A 25,156-nucleotide genomic window follows, 5' to 3' on the forward strand; every position below is an offset into this window, starting at 1 on the left:
GGCAGGCTGCAACCTCCTGCTGCAATTGCTGGCGGCAGGGAGCTGTGAGCGCTGCCCGGGCTGCTGAGATCTGCCTTGGAAGAGAGACGCAGGGGGATTTGCAAAGTAAAACTGCTCTCAAGGGCTGGCCCTGCCTTGGATTTTCCTCTCTGAGCAAACAACCCGGCTCCTTCCCTGGCGCACTGACCACATTCAGCTGGACAGGATTGTTTTGTGCCCCAGTCACTGTTCAGATTTCAATCCCGTCGGCCCCAGGAGTTTTTCCGGGCTGGGGCTGTGTTCCTCTGGCTGTAGAAATGTCACTGCATCCCAAAAAATGCCACTAGTGTTGTTATTTAAGCAATAATAGGGTTTAAGCTAATAATTAGGAAGAGAAAGTGACTGGCTTGCACAGTTTCCGATTACTTTTCTCCTCTCGTCTGTGTGATCTGAGCTCTCTCTTCAGCGTTCCCTGTGGTGGAGGCAGGGTAGAGTTTTAAATAGAATTAAATCCCTTTAACATCGGTTTTGCATCAGCAGAGCTTGTGCTAAAATGCCTGTGCTGTGCAGGGAAGCCTTGCTCATCCCCCCAGCCAGGCGTGGGACAGGTCGTGCTCTGCACGCAGCAGGACCCCCCTGGCAACGCCGTTACAGCCCCGGGACCACAGATGGAGGGAAATACTGCAAAAATTGGTGTTTTGCTGATGGACAGCAAAGGAAGGGGCTGCACAGGCCATTTTGCATCAGATTTGAGAACCAAACTGAAATCTGGTGGGGCTTGTGCCTACGTTGCAGGCAGGCCTTTGTCCCTAAAAGCTGTACAAATACTGGCAGCGCCTGGGAGGGATGTTGGAGGGAAGACACCGGCCGTGTGCTGCAAATCCCCCGCTGCCCAGTGCTGTTCCTCCTGTTTGTCCCCCGGGGTGTGCTGCTGCTGGGTGCCTGAGCTGGGACGTGGTGATGGTGTTTTTTATACTCTTCTGCCTTAATGAGCTCATTTCTGGAAGGCTGGGTAATAGAGGACTATGCATTTTAGAAACATCTACCTGGGGAATGTCTCCCTGGAGAAGTGTCAGGCAACCTTTTCCTGGTAAAAATAAAAAAAAAGGGGCAGAGACCAGTGTCGTATCAGCATCCCCTTTGCCAATACCCCGTGCTTTGCGTTGGGCTCCCTGCAGCCTTGCAGACAGGTTTTACTGTATCCAAGTGTGAGATTTTTTTCCCTCCCTGGCTGCTACCACAGAAGTCCAGGCAAGCCTGGGCAGCTCCGGCGGGGCCTTCGTTGCAACACAGGCGGGAAGAAAACTGTATTTATCGTGTGCATCGGTACAGCTAATGAATGTGTGCAGACATACACAGGAGCTTTTGTACAGGCATAAAGCCCTGCCTGGTTTTGAGGTGGAGAAGAGCCGAGTGCCACTGCTTTTAGCACTCGTATGGTTTCCTGCCGGTGCCGCAAACCCGCCGTAGGTTGAATCCGTGGGGTTTTTGAAGGGATTGAACTTGGTTTCTATGTGCGCGTTGCAGAGAGTGGAGGAAGGATCCCGGGGTGAGAGGCTGGGACCTGCCTTCAGCTGGGGGCAGCCCGCAGCGGGAAGATGCTTTTCCCAGGGAAGGTGTTGGTGTCCCACCAAGGTCACCCCGGTCCCCCCAGGCCCTGAGCTCAGCTTTGCTCCGGGCTGCGTCTTCTCACGGCCAGTTTCCCTCTGTCCCCACCCTCCAGCTGCCCACCGGCCCCACGCAGGACCGCGACCCCCAGCCCCGGGCTGAGCATCCCCCCCTTTTCCTCCTCCCGCCATTTCGCCCCGGTTTTCCCCGCTGATCCGGGGCGGGGCGGGGGGGGGGAAACATCCCCACGGCGGAGGCCGGTCTGGAATCCCCCTCCCACCGGGGGCCCCCCACGATTTGGGGCGGCAGGGCCGTGCCGGAGCCCTCCTCCCCCCCCCCCCCCCCCCCCCCCCCATCCCGCAGCGCGGGGCGGGGCGCGTCTCCCTTCCGCGCCTCCGCAGCGCGGCCGCGGCCGCTCCGCGCTTGGCGGCGGAGGGCAGGGAGGGTGCGTGTAACCAGGGACACGCACACACACACACACACTCACACACACACACACACTCCCGCACACGCAGGGCCGCCCTGCAGCGCCGCGCCGCTCGCCTCTGCGGCCAAACCCCGGCAACAAAGACACCCCCCCCTTCCCTTTTGTCCCCTCCGCGGGATGTAGCCCGGCCGGGAGCGGCCACCGAGGCACCGCGGGGTCCCCCCCCGTGTCCCCCCCCCCGTCCCTCCATGCCCCCGCAGTGAGGCCGGGAGGCGGCGGGCGAGCCGGCGCTGGGCGCTGTGCCGGGGCTGCCGGCCACCATGGGGAAATCCAACAGCAAGTTGAAGCCTGAAGTTGTGGAGGAGCTGACCAGGAAAACGTACTGTGAGTAAACGGGGGGGGACTGGGGGGGCTGCGCGGCGGGGATGCTGCCGGGGCGGCCCCCGGGGCTGGGGGAGGCGATGGGGCCGTGGCCGGGGAGCGGGGCGGGGGGGGGTTTGCTGGGTTCCGCGGCCACCCCGGAGATGCGGTGCCGGCCCCGGCCTCCTCCTCTTCCTCCTCCTGCCCCCGGCTCGTCCCTGCGTTTGCAGCGGGGAGCTGGGATTTCTGCGGGCGTCGGCGCTGCCGGGGCCGGTCCCCAGGGGAGGGCGCAGGCTCGGCCGGGCTTTGTTGCAAGAATTCAGAGATTAGCCTGGGAGGATAAAAAAAACCCAAACCACAAGGCAGCAGAGACGAGGAGAGGGGTAGGGAGCCAGAGAAACACTCTGTTTTCTTACCAAAACAATCCTCCGGGGCCTATTCCTAAGCCTCCAGTAACTGTGGGACAAGGGCCGCGTCCTGCCCTCCCGGAGCGATGCGGTTGCCTTCTCCTGACCCCCCCTGCCCCCGCCCGGAGCATCCTTTCTCCCAGGGCTGCCTGGCCCTGGGGTTTCGCTGCCAGGCCGGTACCCAGGGACTGGCCGTGCTGGTTGTCCTCCCCTCGCTGCCTCCCTGGAGCCAGGCAGCTGCTCCCTGAACAGCGAGCCAAACCGTCTGGGTGGCTTTCAAAGTTTGGGTGCGTTAGTTGGAGGGGGTTCCTTTGTTATTATGCTCTGAAGTGGAGAGAAGAGCCCGACACCAGGGAGTTCGGTATTTTTCTACGAATATCTCAGTATCAGTTTAATAACCTGATTTTCTAAGTGAGTGGCTTTCCTGTCTGAATCTCCACCGTAAGCTTATTAATGTGGCTAGTGGCTGAGCCATCCAGTTTTAGCGAAATCAGGGTTTTTTTCCTGAATGATGCACAAAGGGAACAAAGGCTTTGGTGGTTCAAGTTTGCTTCCTCGCTCGCAGGTCGGAGATATTCCCCTAACGTGCAGCAGACCTGTGAGCTCTCCCCGCTGTCATTGCTGCAGTCCCACGGCAGCGCTTACCCAAAAAGGCAATAGATTAGGATGCAGCAAGTTCTCCCATATGGAGAAGAGGCAATACTGGTGCATTGCACAACCCTACACGCGGGGTTGCTCTCTCTCGTCGTGGCACAGCCGGCAGCAGGCAGGTTGTGGGGGGCATGTCTGCATAGCTGAACCGTGAGCCATGGTAGGAGAGGTTGGGGTACCCCGGCTGGGCTTCCTTGAAGTGGCTGGGGGAGAAGAAATAGTGAGAACGTGGCAGTGCTGGCTGGGCACAGACCCTGGCTGCAGCTGAGCCCTGGGTTTTGGCATCCTCGCTGCAGCTGTGATCCACGGTGGGTGCAGCCAGGTCCGGTTATTGCCGTGCTGCAATCGCCCGCTCGGTTTGTAGCCGCCGTGACCATCCGATCTCCGATGGAGAGGGATCTGGGAAGAGCCAGCCCCGGTGCAGCCTCATCTGCTGGTGATCTCCTGCGTGCCGGGCTTTCTGCACCCCTGGGGTGGCTCCTTTCTGCGTGGGGAAGGTGCCAACCCCAGTGGGGCCGATGGCGGGACACACGGGCAGCCATGCCCCGTGTCTTACCGGCAGCTGATGCCAAACAAACACAGCGCTGGTGAAACCATCGTCTGTGGGCACAGGGATGTCTCTTTTGCTAGATGAGGCCAGCAGAGGGTCATTGCCTTCTGAATCACTTTATTCCAAACTTTCTGTTCCTTTCTCGTGGGTGCCCTCCCCTTTCCACTGCACCCCCTCCAAGAAAGACTCCGGTCCTCTGATCACTCCCTCCATCAGTTCCCGGCCTGCCTCGGGTTTGCCTGCCCACTCCAGGCCTCTTGCTGCCTCTTTTTCAAGGCGCACCAGACCCATGTACCTGTGCAGGTGAGGCAGCAGTGCCTGGGCAGCCACGTCATGGGGCAGCACGTGGCCCTTCGCGTGGCCGGAGCCCGGTGCAGCATCCCAACATGCCCCGGCAGCGTGCGACCGGCGGTGCGATGCCTGTCAGGGAGAGCCGTCGCTAATACCAGGCTCTGTTTGTTGAGCTCTGCTCGTTCCACCTCTCGTCTCTGGGATTAATTACTTTTGCTGAGTGTTTCTGCCCCTTTTCTGCAGCTGTCAAGGCAAGCGCGCGTTCCCTTGTCTGGCGAAGCACTTCACAGGGCCCTCCCAGGCACGTCTGAAAGCCTCTGATTTATCTTCAGACCCTGGGAGATTGGAAAGATATTAATTGCCTTCTGCATTTCGGGGAATCCAGGCAGAGGAGATGCAGGTAGGAGGGCAGGGTTGCACTGACTACAGGGGGAGGCACTGATCCACATCCCTGTGCCGTGGCTAGTGGCCAGCTTGAGCAGGGGATAGTCATATCCACAAATCCATGGCGAACTCAAGAATTGCTTGGGGTCTGCTTGGGAAAGGTTTTACTCCACAGCACTGTGGTATTTTGGCACCTTTTTTTCTGGGCTAGCGATGTCCATCCTTCTCAGAGCATCCCCAGGACGTGGTGCCCTTCCCATGTGCTGGCTGCCACGAGCAGGCGCTGGCCCTGCCTCCTGCGTTTCTGCTGCTGTTACAGCACATCTGGGCAGATGTTTCCAGGAGCCTGTAACTGGCAGCTAATGATGGGGACCCTGCTTTTGTCCCGGGGAGGTTCCTGTGGCTGCGTGAGCCGTGGCTGCGGTGCGTGAAGAGTTTCTCCCACGATGGGATTTCCTTCCATTGCATCATTTTCTGTTTGTGTGATTTCCAGCCAAAACAAAGCAAATAACAAAAAGCCCCTTCTCATTTCTGCAGGATCAGAGGGATGGGGAGACGTCTCCCTCTTTCCCTGCCCCACGTTGCTTTTCTGCAGATTCACCTCATCCGTGGGACACAGAGGACCTGCAGCCCATGCTGTGTCCCCTCAGTGCTCTTCCAGTGCCTGGTGGCTTCTTGTGTCCCCTGGCCACTGTCCCCTGTCCTGTCTGGTCTCTCCATTTCCTATTTGTGGCGTTTTTCTGGTCATGCCTCGGTCACAGCAATCTTGGGGCAAGCAGGCGCTGGGAGCAGCTGGGTGAGGGGCGTGGGACTGCTCACGTGCCAGGCAGGCGTGGGCACGGTGGTCGTGCCGAGGATGCCGCGGGGTTGCCGTCAGCAGCCTCCATGAGATGCGACAATTATTTTACTGTGGGCATTCAGAGCAGGTTGTTCTGGACCCTGCTGGGAACCGGACACGGAAGAGCAGGAGCCTGGAAACCTCGTCGCTTGGCTCCCCTCCCCACTCCGCTCCTGCCTTACGGTGCGTGGGGCCAGATTTTAATGGCACTTGGACACCTAAAGGCGCAGAAGGACATCCGAGGGCTTCTTCGAAGTGCTGGCTGCCCAATTCCTGTTGATTTGGACCCATCACCGTGTGCCTTTCGGCATCTCCGGGCACCTGAGTGCCCAGGAATATCTGGCAGTGCCAAGTTCACCCATCTGCCAGGCACTGGAGCGGCGCTGGCAGGGAGACCCCGGCTGTGGGGCGAGGGTTTAACCTTCCTCAGAGGCCAGGCTGGTGCCATATAGGAGCATGTGGGAGAAGCCAACACTGAGTGATAATAATAATGAATAATAAATTATGTAATTCTTTGTACTTCCATAGAGCCTTTCATCCAAAAGCTCCTAAAGTGCTTTATAATCATTAATTTATTAATCTTCCTGATGCGTCGTTGAGGTAGTTTGGAGACGCAGTTTTGGCTCCTGTGTGTTTTGTCCCAGGAGGTGATAACACCTGAGGCTTGAAGGATCCACCGTCCTCCCTGGGTCGCGTCTGCCGGCCCCTCTTTGGCAGGGATTTAAGCCTGGGCTTAACTTGGGCCAGGTGCTTGCGGCTCAGGGCCGCAGTGGGATTTGGGATGGTGCTTAAGAGCTTTGTGGGGCCACGGTCAAAGGGTTCTGCTAAGCTGGAGATTTATGAAGGTCCTGGGGTATTGCTGCTCCCTGCAGCTTGCATAAAGTCATGCGAAGCGCCCGTGTGCAGTTGTGGGTGCAGAATATGTGTTGTGGGTGCAAATGGTTCGATGTGGACTCCAGGTAGAGGAACTGGGAGAGGAATGCAGTGCCGAGTATCCCTACTTGTAGCAGCACTTCACGCTGGCCAGCCCGGCCGCAGCATTGGCAACCCTTAAAATCATGAAACAGGCTTAAAAATATGAGGTTGTTTCAGAAGTGCCCATTTTAGCTCTTGTTTTTAGTCATTTTGGGGGGGATTGGATTTCAGGGCTCGCTTTTCATAGCTATTGCCCATGTCCAGAACTACTAACGCTGTGTTTTTCTTAATGCCAGCTGCAATAGCCGTGCAATCCGATGTGCTCGGAGCCATGTAGGTGCAGGGACATCGCTGCTGGGACCGGGCGCGGGGTCGGGATGATGGTCCCGGTGCTCCAGAGGCCGCGGCGAGGCTCCGGTGAAGGCGTGGGCGCCGCCGTGAGGGTGCCAAAACGACGCCCGCGGCGCTGGGAGGCCCCGGCTGCGGAGTGGGTGCGGGGAGAGGAAGATGCTCTTTTTCCAAGAACCGTGTCCCACCCACTGTGATCTATTTCGTGGATTTTAAACTCACTCTGGCATCATCATTTTCTGCTCTTTTACAATAAGCCGCAAAATTGGCTCTGTTGCTCGACAGTAATGCATTGAATTAATGGGCATTAATTTAAGAGCAAACTACAAACATATTGATTTGTAGTTACGGGGGTACGTCGTGGCGGGTTGAATTCTGCGGGAAAGGAAAGAAAATTCTCCGATTGCAGCAGTTTTCAGCCAGGAAAATGGGTTGGTTCCTTGCTGGGAGCACCAGGTTGGGGCTTTGCTCCCCGGTTCTGGGGAATCGTGTCAGTCGAGGTGGTGGGCAGGAGGGGGGAACCTCGGGTTTCTCTGCCAGGTTGGTTTGTGTTAAAATCCCTCCTGTTGCTCATCAGGCAGAAAGCAGGGCAAGCCAGCCAGGCAGGGCAGCCGTTATCCCTCGGCAGCAGACGCTGGATGAAATAAATACCTGAAGTGTGGAGCACCCTGGAGATGTGCTGGAGCGGGGAGCAGAGCGGGTCCACTGTCCCAGGGGGGCCCCAGGGGAGGGCGATGGGCAGGACGTGCCGGAGGGATGCCCAGGGGCTGGCTTTTGTTTGGGGCCTGTTTTTATTGCAGCCACGTGTAAGCCAGAGCTGCGGAGGTGGCAGCTGCGGTGCAGGGTCACTGCGAGCTCCGTGGGGACCTGACATGCTGCCTCCAGAGGGCTGTGGTGGTCTGGAGGCATCTCCAGCCCCTTCCCCAAGGAGACCCCCACCTGCTGCCAGCAGCTCTCATGACTGGGCATTCCACGTGCACAAGTTTTGAGGTGTCAGAAGCAAGCTTTGAGGTCCCTGGGAGGTGCTTGGAGTGCTGGGGTGGGAAGGGGAGGACATGACCGAGGGCTCCCTCTGCGGCAGAGCAGAGCAGCCGTCCCTGCCAGCCACGCTCGCGCCGCTGCCGGCTACTGCTCAGGCATCAGAAGAATCACATTTCATTTATCCCCTGACATGTTAATGGATCTGCTTAACCACTCTCCTGACCTTCGCTGCTGCCGCTATAATTAAGGGTGTGAAACAAGAAGCTCCGAAGACATCAAAGGAAGCGGCTGCTTCAGGGAGGAGCCTGCGGACGCGCTCGCGCCGTTATCGGGGTGACATTTGTGGGGTTGCTTTGTTCCTCCCTCCCCTCCTTGTCCTCCCAGGTCATCTAGGGAGGAAGGAGAGCCAGGATCCATGCCCTGCACCCCTGCCTGCCCTCCCGAGGGCAGGAGGGCCGTGGGGGTGTTCAGCCCCAGGGTATGAGTGTGTTGCTGCCATCACCACCGCTCCTGTGGGTTCCCCAGCCTGGTGGTGCCGGCACGGGACACGTTTCCCACACCTCCTGCACGTTGTTCTCCCTTCAAGGCATGTTTTTGGTTTCTGTATGGAAGGAGGGCTGCCTGTGCTTTGTCTATCTGTGTTTCTCCAGCATCTCCTGATGGGTGGCCGGGCCCTGTGGAGATACCCTGGGTTACTGTGTTATCCCCTGTGGAGGAGCGGGTGTTCTGCACCTCCAGCACCCTCCGCTGTGGCAGCCCTGGGTGCAGTGTGTCCCTGTGTGGTGCGGCCGACACGCTGGAGGGAAGGGATGTGCCATCCAGAGGGACCTGGACAGGCTGGAGAGGTGGCCTGTGTGAACCTCATGGAGTTCAACAAGGCCAAGTGCAAGGTCCTGCCCATCGGTCAGGGCAATCCCAAGCACAAATCCAGGCTGGATGATGAGTGAATTGAGAGCAGCCCTGCAGAGAAGGACTTGGGGGTATTAGTGGATGGAAAACTGACTGTGAGCCAGCAACATGTGCTCACAGCCCAGAAAGCCAACCGTGTCCTGGGCTGCATCAGGAGAAGTGTGGCCAGCAGGTCGAGGGAGGGGATTCTCCCCCTCTGCTCCGCTCTCGGGAGACCCCCTGCAGTGTGTGTCCAGCTCTGGGGGCACCAACATCAGAAGGATGTGGACCTGCTCGAGTGAGTCCAGAGGAGGCCACGAAGATGTTCGGGGGGCTGGAGCACCTTCCCTGTGAGGACAGGCTGAGAGAGTTGGGGGTGTTCAGCTGGAGAAGAGAAGGCTCCGGGAAGACCTTAGAGTGGCCTCCCAGGACTTAAAGGGGCTACAGGAAAGGTGGGGAAGGACTCTGGATCAGGGGTGTAGGGATAGAACAGGGGGGAGCCGTTGTAAACTGAAAGAGGGTAGATTTAGATTAGATCCAAGGAAGAAATTGTTCCCTGTGAGGGTGGTGAGGCCCTGGCACAGGTTGCCCAGAGAAGCTGTGGCTGCCCCCTCCCTGGAAGGGTTCAAGGCCAGGTTGGATGGGGCTTTGGGCAACCTGGGCTAGTGGAAGGTGTCCCTGCCTGTGGCAGGGGGGTGGGACTGGATGATCTTTAAGGTCCCTCCCAACCCAAACCCTTCTGTGATTCTATGAGACAGGGAGGGTGGCAGAGGCAGCCCCGCTGCCAGCGAGGCTTTGCCCTGTAGCATCCTATGACCTTCCCTTGGCTCCAGAGTCCAATGGCCGAGTCAGAGACACTTCCCTTCCCCTGCCAGCGCTGCGTGCAGAGGAGAGTTTCCTCCTCTGCCCAGGGCAAGAATCACTCCATGGGTTGGGGACAGCACCTTGGAGTGCCAGGCCATGCTGAAATCCCTGTAGCCAAGGGCAGGATTGAGCAGGAGGCTGAACACAGCTGCCCCCCGCCCAGCCAAGGCAGGGGGCTGCTCCATCCCTGCTCCTGGCAGCACTGGGGATGCTGCCTCGGCTCGGGGGGAAGCCAGGATTAAATCCAGCCCAGGATAGACCTGCTGCAGCCACCGACTCCTGCTGTGGATGTGTTTCAGTCTGATTCATTAATTTCCAAATGAAGGCACTGTTCTTTGCCCTTCCTCTGCTGCCTTTGCTGCAAAGAGCGACTGCTGCTTCTTCCCCGAACCCAGTTTCCAAAGCTTAATGTCGGGCCCTTAAATATTTAATAAAGTCTAAAAAGGATTTTAACTGCATATTGGCTTTCCTGTTGGTATCAGCCCCGGGGGAGATGAGAACAGAGCTGCTCATGGACCTGTTTATCCAGTCTGGGAGCAAGACAGACCACTAATGGCAACCGCCAGCCAGAAGAGTGCCAAACGCACATGCAGTTCTCTCTGCATATTGCTTTGAATCTCAGCAGTAACAAATGACACCAATAACATTGTCAGGCTTGTGCTCTGAATGTCTCGGAGGCTCCTGGACCCGCCGTGATGCTGGTGATGTCTGTGTCTGATGGGGAGAGAAGCCAAATTGGGCAAGCGCACGGGGAGATGGGCGAGCTGGGATGGGGATGCCCTGCTCCGACAGGTAGGCAGCTCCGGCTCTGTGGGTGAGGCTGCTCTGACATCCCTTTGCGATGGGATGTTGCAGGGATGGGTGCCTGCATGGGGACGACCCTGGCATGGGGACACCCCCAGCGTGTGGGTGATGTGGCCGGGATTGGGGCACGGGGCTGAGATGGGGGCACAGTGCTTCGGGCAAGCTGCTGCTGGTCATCTCCAGGAGCTAAAGAAAATGTCATCGCGCAGGCTTTTGCCGTGGTTCTTTCCATGGGGGTGACCCGGTGCTGCAGCTGGGTTTTACGGGGGTCGTGTTTTAACGCTGCTTCCCCAAAGCGAGTGGGAGCAAACCCCAGCCCCGGGGTGTTCTGGTAGCCCCGGGGTGGGGGCTGAGCCCTGACGGAGGGCAGGAGGACCCTGTGCTCTGTAATGTTTAACCAGGACTTTGGTTACGTAGTTAAATCTGAATTTTAATGAGACTGCATTGTCAGGGCCAAACAACCTGAATTTTCAAAGTGCTGACATGTGCCGTATCTTAAAAGATACCATCATCGAATGGGACCCGGGTGAGCTCTGTGGTGCCCCAAGGTGGGGTGATGGATGGCCCCGGGGGAGGACTGAGCCCGTGGCAGCCTGGGGGGTGTTTTCACCCCTTCCCCCCACCCCACAGTGCAGCTCCTGCAGGCTCTGGGCTCCGTGCCGGGGCTCTGTGCTGGGCTTGGGGAGTGTGTTGCTGGGGAGTCTCATGGCCACGCTCCAGCCGTCCCCGGGGGCCAGTGGGTCCTTCCCCCCCCACACGGCCTGCACAAAGCCACCCAACAGCCCAGGCTGCTGGAGATGATCCCGGAGAGCCCCGGCATGCAGCAGGTCCTGCCCACGGGGCAGCCTTCCTCTCCCTGCCTGTGCTGCACCAAGCAGATGCTGCCCAGTGCCAGTCTGGGGGCTGGATGAAGCCCCCCCATCAGTACCTCCAACAGCTTGAGCTGCTGCCGTGCTCTTGGCTATGTGTTTTCTAGGGAGGAGGCCTGAAATTGGTAATGACTGCTCACGTTATGATGCAGTTACCCCGGGGTAAGGTGCTCTGCAGGGCCAGGGGCTGGCGATGGGTCCATCTGTGCCGACTGAGGGGACCTTCTCGGGTCTGTGTTTGCAGGAGCGAGATGTGAAGTCTGCACCGAGTATCCATTTGGACAGCTGTACCAAGCCCTGTGGTCGCTCAGAAGGGACCAAGGGCTAATTCTGTGGTGGGTGTTGGTTCGGGCTGTGATGCTGACCCCCAAATCTGGGTTCCAGGGGCAAGGACTGAAATCTGAGCAAGAACATGCACACACTGCTGAGCCCCTGGCGCCCGCTCGGCGGGGAGGGAGGGGGGAGTCCGTAATTGGTGAATATTAACGTTGTGATGATGTTGAAAGTGGAGTTTGTAACAGATTTATGTTCAGCCAGTTCTCAAATATGTGTTTCACAGAGGCGAGGGGTGGAGTGTGTTGGGCATAAATTGCAGGGTGTGCGGGGTTCACCCCGGAGCACCGTGGTGTTTTATGTACAAGGGACCGATTAGCTCATGCATGAGCACCCCAGTCATTTCCGCATCAGCACCCAATAAGTTCACGCATGAGCACCCAATTAATACACAGACAAGTGCACAATTAATTTACATATGAGCACCCGGTTGGTTTATGCATGGGTGCCCAGTTAATTTGCGCTGGATCGCACACCAGTCCGTGTGTGAGCACCCTGTTAGTTGATGCATGGATGCCCAATTAATGGGTGTATGTGCTCCCAATCAGTTCATGCCCGCGTGTCCAATTAATTTATGCATGAGCACCTGATCTGTTCACACCTGAGTGCCCAATTAGTACACACACAAGTGTGTTATCTACTAATTACACTAATTTACACATGAGTGCCCAATTAGTTCGCGCAGGAGTGCCCAGTGAATTTACGCTTGAGTGCTCAATTAGTCCATGCATGAGCGCCCCGATAAATTAACGAGTGCCCAAAAAATTTATGCATGAGCACCCAGCTGGTTCATGCATGAGCGCCCATTTCATTCACGCCTGAGCACCCAGGTAGTTCATGCATGAGCACCCGATGAAATCATGCATGAGCACCCAATTAGTTCACCTAAAAGCACCCAAATAATTTATGCACGAGTGCCCAATGAGTCCATGCATGATCACCCGATTTATCTTTGCATGAGTGCCCATCTCGCTCAGGCATGGGTGCCCAGCTAGTGTGTGCATGAGTGCCCCACTAAGTCGTGCCTGAGCACCCACTTTGCATACACGTAGGTGCCCAATTTGCCCTCATCTGGGTGCTGCGCTGAGCATCCGCAGCCCCAAACCTGGATGGGAGCCCCAGTACGGGGTGATGTGCCGGGTCCCCCCACCTGGGATGTGTGGGGACCTGTGGGGACCCCGGGAAGGAGCCGCGGCGAGTCCCTGGAGGAGATCAATGCCGCGGGGCCAACACTGCCACGCCTCGGCGGGTGATGCTGGACCAGTTGCCTGTGGGTTGGCCACGACCTGGCAGAGCTGGAGAGCCCTGCAGCAGCGAGGGGAGCCGCTTTGTGCCTGGAAATCATTAACCCTGGTTTCCCTGCGAAGGTGGCGGTGGCCGTGGGATCAAGGTGCTGTGGGAGCAGCTGGAGCGAGGGGGGACGTGCGGGGGTCAGTGGGGACGGTGCTTGCTGAGCCTTTGGGAGCCCGAGCCCACACGAGGACAGAGCTGTGGCAGACGGGGCCAGGCTGAGTGTGTGTGCTCCTGCTCAGGATCCGGCCCTGCGGCAGTGGCTGAACCCCTGCTCTTGCTCAGACCGGTGAGGGGACAGCAGCACAAAAAAAGCCCTGTGGGGCTGGAACATCATGTCATCTCACACATCCCACCGTGGCCAGGGGGTCCCCAAACCGTTCTGAATCCGGCCACCTCTCCTGCACTCCTTCCTGTCCCCGCTGCGGTCCAGCGAGCAGCGAGCTCCCCCGCGGGCAGAGCGATGGATGGGGATTCGCAGTCCCGGGTTCCTCCTCTCCTCACTGCCTGGCAAACACAAATTAACGGGCTTGAGCACTGATTAACCAGAGCTGTTTCTTGCTGCAGTGGCAGCTGGGTGGTGGGAAGAGAGGGGGCACACGAAGGGCGGGTGGTGACAGCGCTGTCAGTCCTGGTGGGGAGTGATGGAAAGGTGGGGGTAGAGGCTTGGGGGTTTTTGGGTACCGGTAGCTGGGAGGAGGGGGCTGGGGGCTGCTTGCAGTGCAGCCCCACCACACAGTCTCTGTCCCTCAGTGCTGCATGAGATGCGTGGCCCAAACCCTCCTCCCAGCTGAGGTGGGAGCGGGGATGGACCGACCAGCGCTGCAAAGGGGCAGCGAGGGCCCGTGGCCGCGGCTTGGCCGTGTGGGGCAGCTCCTGCGCAGCTCCGGGGTGACTGCCCCTGCTGCCTGCCCCTGCCCGCGGTGCGAGCCCTGCGCTCGGCGTTTCCCCGCGCTTTGCTAAGAGCAGTGGAAAAAACAAAGATGCTGCCGCGCGCACGGCGTTGTGCATACGGGAGGGCGTCTGCGGCGCGTCGCCGGGGCTCCCAGCTCGGCGATGCCTCTTCCAGCGTTGCGGTTCATAACGAATGCTAATACTCTGCCTTTATTTAGCGCCTTTCATCCCCAAGGATCCCGGGGCACGCTGCATCCGCTAACAAGCTGCTACGTGCGCTATTTATAGGCATCCCCATAGCGGCTGCGGGAACGGTGGTCCCTGGAGAGGGTGGCTCAGCGGGGGCACGGCGAGGGAGCCGGCCCTGCTCTGGTGGGATGCTACAGTGGGGCTGCTGGGGGTCATCCCCTTGTCCTTGAGCGCTGGGGGTCAAACCTGGCTGAGGTTCGTACCGCTGCGAATTGATCTGCATCGGCTCAGCATCGCGCTGTAATCAATGCCCGGGGGAGGGAAATGCAGCAGCCGCCGCCACACAGGTACTTTCTGTGAGCTCGGCAGGGCTGTGCATGCTGGGGAGCTGCAGAGGATGGAGTGGGGGGAGCAGAGGGACAGCCCTGCCCTTGTGTGTGTCCCCTGTTCCCAGCCCTAGGATGGGTGGCTCAGCCTAGCCAGGAGAGTGGCATGTCCCCAAAGCTTCCATGGCTGTGGGTCCCTGCTGAGGGGACAGGCAGTAGCATCCCTAATCAGTGCCACTCGGAGCATCGACACCCGGCGAGGTCAGAGCAGCTGGGAAGTGGCAGCTGCGAAGTCATCATCTGTCTCGGATCCGTAACTGCAGATACGGGGAGGCAGGTACCCGCTCAGCCCTGGCTTGCCTGGCCGCAGTGACGCTGGGCACGGGGCCGTGGTGCTTCCCTGCTCTGGGAACACTCTGCCCCAGGGAGAGGGAGGAGGTGGTGGCAGCGGAGGGATTCACCCAGAGCTGGGTGGTTTTCCAAGGGCTGGGAGATGGGGCCGTGTTCCCACACCCGGGCAAACCCCGCAGCTCCCCCTCGCGCCCAGTGCCAGTGTGCTGGAGGAGGGATGGGCCTTTGTGTGGCCCCGTTCCAGGGATGCACATTAACAAATCCCACCTCGGGAGCCCTGTGCTGGTTTTCAAGCTGGCACCTGAGCGGTCCCCTGGGTCGGAAAAGCCTCTCCCAGGAGCATCACGCGTCCTTCCTGTGGGCATGAGGGGAGCTGGCTCCATCCCTCGCTCCCCACTCCAGCCCAAGCGTGTCATTACCAGCGTTTCTCCTGTACTAAAAAAAGCACAAATTTCTTAATTATTTCCTGCTGGAGTTGAAAGGCAGCTCCCAGGCCTGAAATAGCACATTGGGGGAAACACAGCCGAAGGAGAGAGAGCGGGAGGCGATTTGCCTGGAGGGGCTGAGCCGAGCCCTGACCACAGCCCCAGGCTGCTGCCACTGTTGCCCCTTTCACCTGCCCTGAAGGCTGCCCAAAGTCTTGCTCTTCCCCCTCCTCCTCCTCCTCCTCCTTCCACCCACCTTCATCAGTGCCTGTGGACAATTGGGGCTTCAGAGCTGGTGCCTGGAGCATCCCCTGGGCATCCTCGAGGTGGGGGTCATGGCTGGTGTCTGGATGCTCGTGGGGAGTGCGTGCAGGGAAGCCTGTTTCTGTTAGAGACATCACTCAGCATCTCCCGTGTGGAAGGATGCTTCTGTGCAACCCTTTTTTGGGGAATGGGGAATCCTTTGGGACTGGCACGACTGTTGTTTTGGCCTGCCCCTGCTCAGCTGCTGGATGCGGCATGTCCTTCCCAGCTCCCTCCTGCCAGGAGACCTCAGTCCTTTCCCCTGTCTGCTCTTCTCCTGCCAGACAGCCCTGCCAAAACAACCCTCTGGAATCCCTCCTGCGGCATGGCGGAAGCCCTCGGTGTCCTTCAGCCCAGGTGCTGAGCATCCCCACGCCTTCCTCTCCTCTCCCGGGGTGCCACCATCCGGACACCCCATGTCGGGACAGTGGGTGCTGCTGCCCTCCCGGCACGGCCACCGCAGGGGAGGCTGGAGGAGAGGCTGCCCCATGCCGAGCCCTTCCTTGGGGGGTTTGCAGGCTGCATCCCTCCAGTGGTCCCGAGCTGGGGTGGAGGGACCCCCCATATGCACAGGGACAGCCTTGGTGCAGCAATTCCTGCCCACAGGGACACAGGAGCCAGCGCCCAGCTGGCTGCGAGGTCGGGGCCGACGTGTGCCCCCCCGGCTGCCCCACTGCTGCCGCCTGCCAGCCCTCGCCTTCTGCGGTCTGCACCTTCTGCCAGGCATGTTATAAATCTTTCTGATGGAAAATTGCTTTCTTTTTTTTGCCATCCAAGGTAATTGGCATCTGTTGATGTGTCTTGGTTCTCTATTTTTATCAGCCGTTTGCACATTGACACATCTCCACTCTGCCTCATTATCCCAGCGCGTTTCAGACCTATTGCTTTTTTATTATTATTTAGATGTACGATGCAAAGGAAATGACTAATGAGGCTGTTACCCCCCCCCCCCCCCACTCCCCGTGCCCGCCTGCTGGCACCGGGCTCCCCGCTGGTGTGCCGGCCAGGCACCGCTCCTGCAGCAGGACGCATGGGGACAGGTGCCAGCCCCCCACCCATTCAGGCTCCCCGGCATCCCGCATCCCATCGGGGCCTTTCCTCTGCTGAGGACATTTGCGATCTCAGCAGCTGTCCGCCGGCTGGGGACACTCAGGATTGCTAATGCTTGCTATTTTCTAGCTTGTCACGTTTTTGGGGTTTCTCCAGAGCCGGGTAAAGCTCCCCGGGGCCCTGGGATGGGTTTGGTGATGTTTGTCTGTGTAGTACCTGGGGGATGCCAGCCCCGGGGCTGTGTCCATGCCCACAGTCAGTGTGTCGATGTCGGAGCTGGGCAGGTGCCTTCCCTGAGCCACGTCCAGGCAGATGTTTTGGCAGATGTTCCCAGGGATGTTTTGGCTCTGGGGAGGCGAGAGGGCAGGGCCGGATCCTCCCCAGACACGAACCAGCCTGGCCCCTGCGTGGTCCATTGCATCTTGCAGCGATGGTGCTGCACTCCTCTGGCAAAACGTCTTGGTGGTCTCCCCAGTTCTGGAGCCGGAGGGACCCCAGTGCCTCCATCCCCAACCCCATCGACCTCCTGGGCTGGTGGAGGACTCCTGGGCCATGCCTCGAAGGCAGCTGCCTGCGTGTGGTAACACATAACATGTAGCAGCGAGCGAGCCCTGCAGCATCCCCCCAGGGAAGTCACTTATGTGAAGTGCAAAACACCAGCCGTAGCAGGGAAAGTGCTAAATTCCTTTTCCTTTTCTTTCTCTCTTTTCTCCTTGCAGTTACGGAGAAGGAGGTGCAGCAGTGGTGAGTGTCCAGCGCAGCGGTGTGGCGGTGAGCTGCCGGGGCGAGGGGGTGGGAGCCAGCAATGCTCTGCAACCCCGCCAGCCATGCAGAGCAAGGGGGTGCAGGAGGGTGTGCCTGTTTTGGGGTGCGGGTGTTAGCTCATAGGGGGGAGACCAGAAAATAGAGGGCTTTTTCCTTGCACACCTCGTGAGCCGTGCGTGGTGGGGTTTGGCTCTGGCTGCTCTCGGCCACCCATGTGGGACGGTGCCCGCTCCCTCTCATCTCTTCCCTCCCCGTATGGGTGGCCGAGGGGAGCGGGGACATGGGGACTGTCCAGCTGGTGGCCGTGGCCTTGGCTGCAGGAGGTTAATGCCATCCCAGCATGTCCCCATTTGCAGTGGGGCCCGCAGAGGCTGGCAGGGGCTGTGGCCATCCCTTCCGCCCCACTGAACACGGCGCCCTAGAAAAGCCACTGTTTCCCTTTCATCTTCCTATCCCACCAGTCAAGGTTTGCTTTCTTTATCTCTTTCTCTCATCCTTCCCCCCTCCCCGATGAGTCATAGCTGCAGCAGCGTGAAAAAGATGTCACCGGCACTTCGGTTTCCCACCTCGCCACCCCCTTCCCCTCCTCCTCCAGCCCTCGGCCCGCTGCAGCGAGTGCCTGACAGATCTGGGCGACGTGTTGCATAACGCTGACGCTCCCTGCGTGGTCCCCGCGTGGTCCCCACGTGGTCCCTGCACCCACGGAGCCGGCGAGCCCCTTCCCCTGCATCCTCTGAGGTGGCACTTTGCAGCATCCAGGTCCAGCCCAGAGCTGGGCCCGGGGGCTTTTGGGGGTGTTTAAGTACCGATGGGTTTTGAGAGATGCCCTGGGCTGTGCCACCCCAAGGACGCAGTAACCCCACTGTGCCCCCCAGCTCCTCTGAGCAGCTTTCACTTGGGGTCGTGCAAAAAACGCCCCAGATGCTTTCAGGCCGCTGTGCTGTTGGTTTTCCCAGGGCATGGCTGCAGGACGCGCGTGCCCAGCGGTGGGTTGCAGATTGCCTGTGGGATTGCTGCCGATCACCAGCCCCTCCCCTGCAGTGGTGCAGCAGCTCGGGGGGAGCTTTCCCGGCTGCCTCCGTACTGGAGAGCCGGTTGGATGCGCCTGATGTATCAGGGCCAAGCCGCAGTGGTGGAGGGGAAGGGGAGCTCCAGCCCTCGGGTGAAGCTTTCCATTTGCAGCTTCTTGCTCGGGAGCCGTGTGCATCCAGAGATCTGAGCGAGGGATATAAATCCTCTCCTGCACTCCCCATGACGGCCTCAGGGCTGAGCCAGGCATCGCCTGCCCCGGCACCTCTGCCTGCAGCGTGGCCGTGCTGGCGGGAGGCAACTTTGTGTAGAGGGCTTTTTATTTTAAAGGAGGTTTAAAAGACTCTCGCAGGTGCTCCCGGCTGGGCGGTGGGTCCCTGTCCCCTCCCAGCTCCTGGACAATGTTCAGCATGAGCCTGGCTGTGCTCGGTTGCCAGTTCTGGGCTCGCAGCGGGGTTGGAGCAGTGGGCTCGGTGTCACTGGTGCCACTCGCTGCTTCCCCAGACTCTCCCCGCTGCCACCCTCACTGCGGTGCCCACAGGGACCTCGTCCCACGGGGCTGGGAGCTTTTGGGCGGGCGATGGGAGCGACACGGGGAGCACCCAGGGACCTGCCCGGCTCCAGCCCAGCTCCCCAGGGCCTGGGGGACTGTGTTCAGCAGGGAGACCCACCCGGTGCCCATCCTCTGCCCTTCCTCCACAGGTACAAGGGCTTTATCAAGGACTGCCCCAGTGGGCAGCTCGATGCCGCCGGCTTTCAGAAGATCTATAAGCAGTTCTTCCCTTTTGGCGACCCAACCAAATTCGCCACCTTTGTTTTCAATGTCTTTGACGAGAATAAAGTAAGTCTGCGAGCCCGGGGCATGGTCTGGGGGGTCGGGGCTGGGCCTGTGGCGATGGTGGGACGGGTTCGGTACGCGGCTGCGCGGCGCTGGAGGAGCAAAATATTCCAGCGCTTCCTGGGGCGTGAAATTAAAGCGGCGCAGCTGCAGCGAGCGAGCCCCTGCGCTTATTTTAGTCAGTGAGAGTCACACAGGAAAAGGCGATGAAGTGACAAAGCGAGAGAGGAGAAACGTGATGTTTTGGTGCCGCTGACAAAAGCCCACCTGTGCAGTGCCCCCCCCCCCAGCGCTCCGGCGTCGCTCCCGCCGGGATGCTCGCTGTCGGGCTGGGCACTGGCGGCTGGATCACGCTGCTGGAGATAAATGTGCATCACTCCTCCCTCCCTGCTGCCTTTTCAGATGTGTCCCCTACGAGGGCACGCGTGGGCAGGGAGGAGTTTGCATGGCGGGGGTGGCAGCAGCACCCTCACCCCCTCCTTCCCTCCCCCAGGACGGGAGGATCGAGTTTTCGGAGTTCATCCAAGCGCTGTCGGTCACCTCCCGGGGGACGCTGGACGAGAAGCTGAGGTGTAAGTGCTCCCTGCATGGTGGGTTCAGCCCTGCAGCCTCTGGCACGGCGAGGGGGCCAGGGGGGTGACACAGGGGTGGCGATGGGGTGCGTGTGCGGTGCGTGGGGAGGCTGCAATCCCCAGCCTCTCGGTGTTGCTGTGGCTTGCAGGGGCATTTAAACTGTACGACTTGGACAACGACGGGTACATCACGAGGAACGAGATGCTGGACATTGTGGATGCGATTTATCAGATGGTGGTAAGTGGCGGGGGGTGTGGGGTGTTCTTGCTGGGCTGGAGCCCGGCTCTACAGGCAGGAGGGCTGCAGGGAGTATGCTGAAACACCCCTGATTCCCTTCCTGGGCTCTTTTGGTGGGGGGCAGGGTCCGAATCTGGCACAAATGCTAGCCCCCTGCACCATCCTGGTGCGGGGAGGGGCAGGGGCGAAGCGTGTGTCCTCGCCTGGGGACACTCTCTGGGCAGGGCACAAACGGGTGCGTGACTGGGTCCCGTCCTGCCACTGCAGGGAAACACGGTGGAGCTTCCCGAGGAGGAGAACACACCGGAGAAGAGGGTGGATCGGATTTTTGCCATGATGGACAAGGTGAGCTCAAGTGTTTTTTTTCCCTGGGGCTAAGGGATTTAGGAGGCGGTTGTGGGCCCTCTTGCCACGTCTCGGCTCTTGCAGGTGCCTCCTTCCCCTGCCAATACATGGTCTCAGCTGCCACTGGGCTCGCTCCAGACCCTCCCATCCCTCCGGGATCCCCGTATCCATTTCAGGGTCCCTGAGATGTCCTTGCATGCTCCGTGGCACCCCTCCCTGGCTGCAGGCGTGGGTGGTTTGATGGGGAAACCGAGGCTGCGGCGGTGGGGGCGACCCGGGTGGCTGTGTGGGATGGTGCGGGTGCTGCCGGGGCCCTGGGGTGCTCAGTCCCGGGGTGCTCGGTGTCTCCGGGCAAAACAGTGCTGCCACGAGAGTGTTTTGCAGAACGCAGATGGGAAGCTGACGCTGCAGGAGTTTCAGGAGGGCTCCAAGGCCGACCCCTCCATCGTGCAGGCGCTCTCCCTCTACGACGGGCTCGTATAGTCCCGGGGCCGAGCGGCGGTGAGTGCTCACGGATGTCAAAGCATGGACATCCCCCCCAAATCCAGCTGGGGGGGGATATTACCCCCATCCTGATGGGTTTCTCCCCGTCCCACAGAGAACCCCAGGACCGCAGCCCACGACGATGCAGTACAAGCTGCCCAGCTGGCAGGCGTTTGCCTGCGACACAACTCATGCTCTTTCCTGCAGATGCAGCTGCAGAGGAGGCAGGGAGGCAGCTGGCATGCTGGGGGCACGGGGATACTCTGGAGAGAGATTATATTAAATGTTTTATTTATATTATATCTTATTATATTATGCCCCAGAGCTGGCAGGGTTTGGCAGGGTGGTGTCAGGGACGCTGTGGTTCACAGCATCCTGGGGGTGCTGGGCTGAGCACCCCGTGGTCCTCGCCATGCCCCATGGGGCTATGCAGAGATGTCTCTTGGAATGATTTTGGTCATCGCAGTCCAGGCAGCACCCAGCCATGGATGATGGTTTTATTTTTTTAACCCTGCTGGAGTTCTGGGCTATTTCAAAATCTTTATTGTGTTTCCAGCTTTGCCCTTCCAGCTGCACTAGTGTCACGCGAGACGGCTGCAGGGTTTTCTGCCCATCCTTCTCACCCGAATTTCCTTCTCCCCACCCTCTCCTGCAGATGCCTGGGGGAAGATGTTCTCCGTGCCATCCGACCACCGCCGCGCGAAGCTTGCCTGTCCCTCTCGGCCTTCCTTTCTGTTCTGCAAGCAAAGGATGCCCTCGAAGCGCGAGCTCACTCCCCCTCTCTGCACTCTGAACCAGCCGCTGCCATTTGCCAACTTCTGCTTTTTCCAAAAAAAAAACCCGCGACAGACCCCGGTCTGAGCGGCAGCGATCGCCCAAGACTTCAGGGCCGGGGGAACGGGTCGAGCATCGCCAAAGGCAGAGCCCCACCCCGGCCTCCTCACCCTCTTTGCTCCCTCTTTGCTACATTTTCGGATGGGACTGCGGATGTGCCGGCGCTGGCATGGTCCTCTCCAGGGAACCGGCCGGCTGGAGATGGAGCCCAAAGGTACCGGGGGGCTGCGCACCCCGGGGTGCTGCCTGTGCGGGGCAGCCGGGGAGCCGAGGCACCGACGGCGATTGGGAACACAGTCCTGGTGTCACCTGCGATGCCACTGGCAGCCTGGCCCGGCTCACTAGGGATATATATTATTATAATTTCTTTTTTTTTTTGGTGAGACAGTATTGTGCTTTTTTTTTTTTTTTTTCCCTTCAGTGGAAAAAAGTGAGGCTTTTTTTATATGCCTGTCTCGACGATCGATATCCTTATTTATTTGTTGTAAATGTTGCTGCCGTGTTTAGTCTCTTGTGTGTGTGTCCAACCACCTAGGTGATGATATGTAAGGTTTACATGCTCGTACACTATTGCGGGGCACCGGGAGCCTGCAATAACAATGAAGCCAAAAATCTGCCTTCCTCCCTCTCCTCCCACCCCCTGTATCCCAAGCTCCGTGGGCTGGCTGCTGTTTTAAGGGGATGCTGTAGCTTCTTTTCCTCTTCTCATTCCCCTGTTCCCTGCATTTTTCTGTTCACCCTTCTCTTTGCAAGCTCAGCCAAGGCTCACTCAGCCCCAGCTCCAAGCAGATCGAGCCCACTCCATCTCTCAGTCGGGCAGGGCAAAGAAGCCACAGGGCACCAGAACATCCTTATTTCCTTTTTTTTTTCTTTCATTTTCTCTCTGCATGAAAAAGTATTAATGGAGCTGAGAGTTGGATTTTGCTTTCAAGTCGATATTCCTTTAATATTTTCTGTTTTGCAAACAGTGGGAAAGTCTGTTTGCACCCCAGGGCGGTGGCTGGGGTTTAGCCCGTGTGCCGGCGGGGCCAGGGGAGCGGAGGGGACGCCGGCGGGGACGGCTCGCTCTGTCCCCCCATCCCGGTTGGGGCGATGTGGCAGCTCCTGCCTCGGGAGTGCCGGGCTGGGAGACGCACAGCTCGGGGTGTCTCCTTATCCCCTTGCTCCTCGTTTAGGACGTGGCAGGTTTTGCTCTAAGCCAAGAGCACGGCCCCAAAGTGGAGCCACTTGTGCCCGCCCTGGGGGAGGCAGAGGGCTGGGGAAACGCCCCTGGAGACCCCCGAGTGTGGGGCTTGGAAATGGCCCCCCCGGCCACAAGCAGTGTCTGCACGGCCGCTCCATCAGCCGCCGTGGCACTGGGATGTGCCCAAGCAGGGCTCAGCCCCGCCGGGACATGCACCGCGGGACACAGCGGCGTCTCTGCGGGAGGATGAGCGTTGGGCGGATGCTGCTGCAGCTCAGTTTCCATCTGCCTTGGCCCCTGCCCTGGGGAAGGAGAGATTTGTACCTCCTCGGAGGCAAAGCGCAAGATGCCCCCTGGACCCCTAATGCCAGTGGGGATGCAAACCCCTCCTGCTCTGGTGCAGATTGTTCCTGGCCCAGTAGCACCCGTGCTGCTCTGCCAGGCTCACCCCTCCATCCCCGTTCCGCCCGGCTCTCCGCCGGGACACCCGCAGCTCCTGCGGCTGAGCCTGGCCAGTGCCCACAGCCCTCGGCCACAGGGACCGTCCCCACGGCAGCAGGAGGTGATGGCTGGACGTGGAGGACACTCTCACAGGTGTCCCGCGATGCAGGAGACAGGACGATGACCCAGCGGTGTCTGAGTCGTCCCCCCGTGGCAGGGGCAGACTCTCTGGCCAAATGGTGCTGGTCCTTTGCTGCGCGGCCCCGCTTCCCAGTTTCAGGGCCGTGTGCTGGTGGCACTTTCTGATGTCCATAAAAAACTGCCCTTCCCCATCCCCAAGGAGACCAACTTCAGGTCCACGTGCAATATTTCTGCCTCTTCTGTGGTTTCTGCCCCTGAGGGTGCCCGTGGTTCATTGTGGGGGGCTCCTGTGGGGTGTCACCTCGCTCCCTCCCATGGAAACTCCATTTCCTTGATGCTTTGTGGCCAAAATGCAACTCTCTTGGGTAGATCTTTGCAGTGCCTCCAACTTCTCTAATGCTTGTCTGCCAGACTGGGCCCTTCCCAGTGCCAATCGATGTTCCCAATGAATGTGACGCTGCTGTAATCACCTCCGCTGATAAATGATGGACCCTGCGACGTTTGACACAATTCCCAGGCAAAGGCAAACCTCATTTGCTCTGACACTTCCCCCTGAAAGGCTTTTAATTTTCAGAGGACCTGCCATGCTTTGAGCTCCATCAGTGCTCGCTGACATCTCACCAGGGAGGCAGCCCTGCAGCAGCAGCGGGGTGTGCAGCCCCCGTCACGGGTGGGGTGAGGGACCAGCATCAGCTTGAGAGAGCTTCAGACCCCAGAAATCCCAAAATTCAGTGTCAGGTGCTGTTGTCATCGTCAGCAACCCCCTGCTGCCGCTGATGCTGGCGGGCTCAGGGGTGGAGCCCCATGCCTCATCCTCCCTCACCCCTTGTTAAATATTTGCACACTAAAAAAAAGAAAAAGGAGCAAAAAGGACAAAAGGTTTTGGCCTGTGTTCGAGAGCTGTGTGCCAGCTCTGAGGACTCTGTTTGGTGACAACGATGTCTTTTCCTGGGCAGAAGCCCCTCCTGTGGGTTCGGGGCTGGCTCTTGTCCTGGGTCCTGGCTCCAGCCCCGTGGCAGGTCCCAGCATGGGGTCTGTCCTGCCCTGCTCTTGGCCATGCTGAGTGTCCCCAAGCAAATAATTTTGGCCCCGGTATTCCCCCCTGACTGTGGATTTGGGACCCTGGCTTGGATGCTTGTAGCCTCCCTTTGGGGAGCACCGAGGGCCCCCGACTCCTCCTGAACATCACCAGGATCTGCAGCTTCTTGGTACCGCTGAAAATCAGGCTTGAAGCATCTCGCGCTTGGAAGCGTTGGCCTTAACCTCCTCGTGCCTCAGTTTCCCCATCAGTGAAATGGCCTGGGTGAGCCATCCCCTCTCCGGAGAGCGATTCGACACCTGTGCCCAGGGGAGCACGAGCGCTGGGTCCAGCTCATGGCTGTGACCATGAGGGTTTGGCAGGACCCGCCGAACATCGGGCACGTGTGGAGCACCGGGAGCGGTGCATGAACCGCCGGGTCGGAGTTTACATCGGAGAATAATTAATTTCAGTCTTCTTTATACACCTGCTCATTATTAAAAGCCAACAGCTGACAAGACCTGATTTGTTTCTGTTTATATTCGGGTTCCTCATGCCTGTCTGAAATAAAGGCGGCTGCAGCCCTGGCGATGGGAAGGGGATGGAAGCGCAGCCAGGCAGAGGCGAGGGTCCGGCCCCGGCGGCTGCGGTGTGTGTCCCCCCCACCTCTCATTTGTCCCCGTCGGTATTGCCCCATTAAAATGCCATGTCTGTGCTTTCCTTTCTTTTCATTTTTCTGTTCGTGTGTTGACTGTTGCTGCTTTGTAACCGTCTTTCCTTGAGCTCTGGGGCTGGGCTGGGCTGAGCTGCTTCCCCTGGAGAGCAAGGACGTGGGAGAAGGCTCTGGGGGCAGATTCCGCCCCCCCTCTCATCACGGCACAAACCAGGACCCGAGAGAGAAAAGCGAAGTGAGTTTTTCCTCCAGAGCATCCCTTTAATTGCTG

At 59.2% G+C, this 25,156-nt stretch overlaps 1 protein-coding gene across 1 annotated transcript; it reads left to right on the forward strand.

Annotated features, from left to right (window-relative positions):
• The first annotated feature begins 2,000 nt into the window (after positions 1–2,000).
• NCS1 (neuronal calcium sensor 1) lies at positions 2,001–24,942 on the forward strand. Its single transcript, XM_074891281.1, has 8 exons — positions 2,001–2,398; positions 17,045–17,069; positions 18,822–18,960; positions 19,451–19,529; positions 19,679–19,767; positions 20,035–20,112; positions 20,497–20,613; positions 21,251–24,942. Exons 1-7 carry the CDS (start codon positions 2,335–2,337, stop codon positions 20,593–20,595), a joined length of 573 nt encoding a protein of 190 aa, XP_074747382.1. The 5' UTR covers positions 2,001–2,334; the 3' UTR covers positions 20,596–20,613; positions 21,251–24,942.
• The last annotated feature ends 214 nt before the right edge of the window (positions 24,943–25,156 follow it).

This window comes from Strix uralensis, chromosome 21 (assembly GCF_047716275.1).
Source record: "Strix uralensis isolate ZFMK-TIS-50842 chromosome 21, bStrUra1, whole genome shotgun sequence".
NCBI classification, from domain to species: Eukaryota; Metazoa; Chordata; class Aves; order Strigiformes; family Strigidae; genus Strix; species Strix uralensis.

Excerpts from the sequence above, each read along its gene's own strand:
- NCS1 (XM_074891281.1), top strand. The coding sequence starts at position 2,335 with ATGGGGAAATCCAACAGCAAGTTGAAGCCTGAAGTTGTGGAGGAGCTG. Across the intron at positions 2,399-17,044 it reads GCTGACCAGGAAAACGTACT|TTACGGAGAAGGAGGTGCAG; the intron begins GTGAGTAAACGG and ends TTCTCCTTGCAG. Across the intron at positions 17,070-18,821 it reads GAGAAGGAGGTGCAGCAGTG|GTACAAGGGCTTTATCAAGG; the intron begins GTGAGTGTCCAG and ends CTTCCTCCACAG.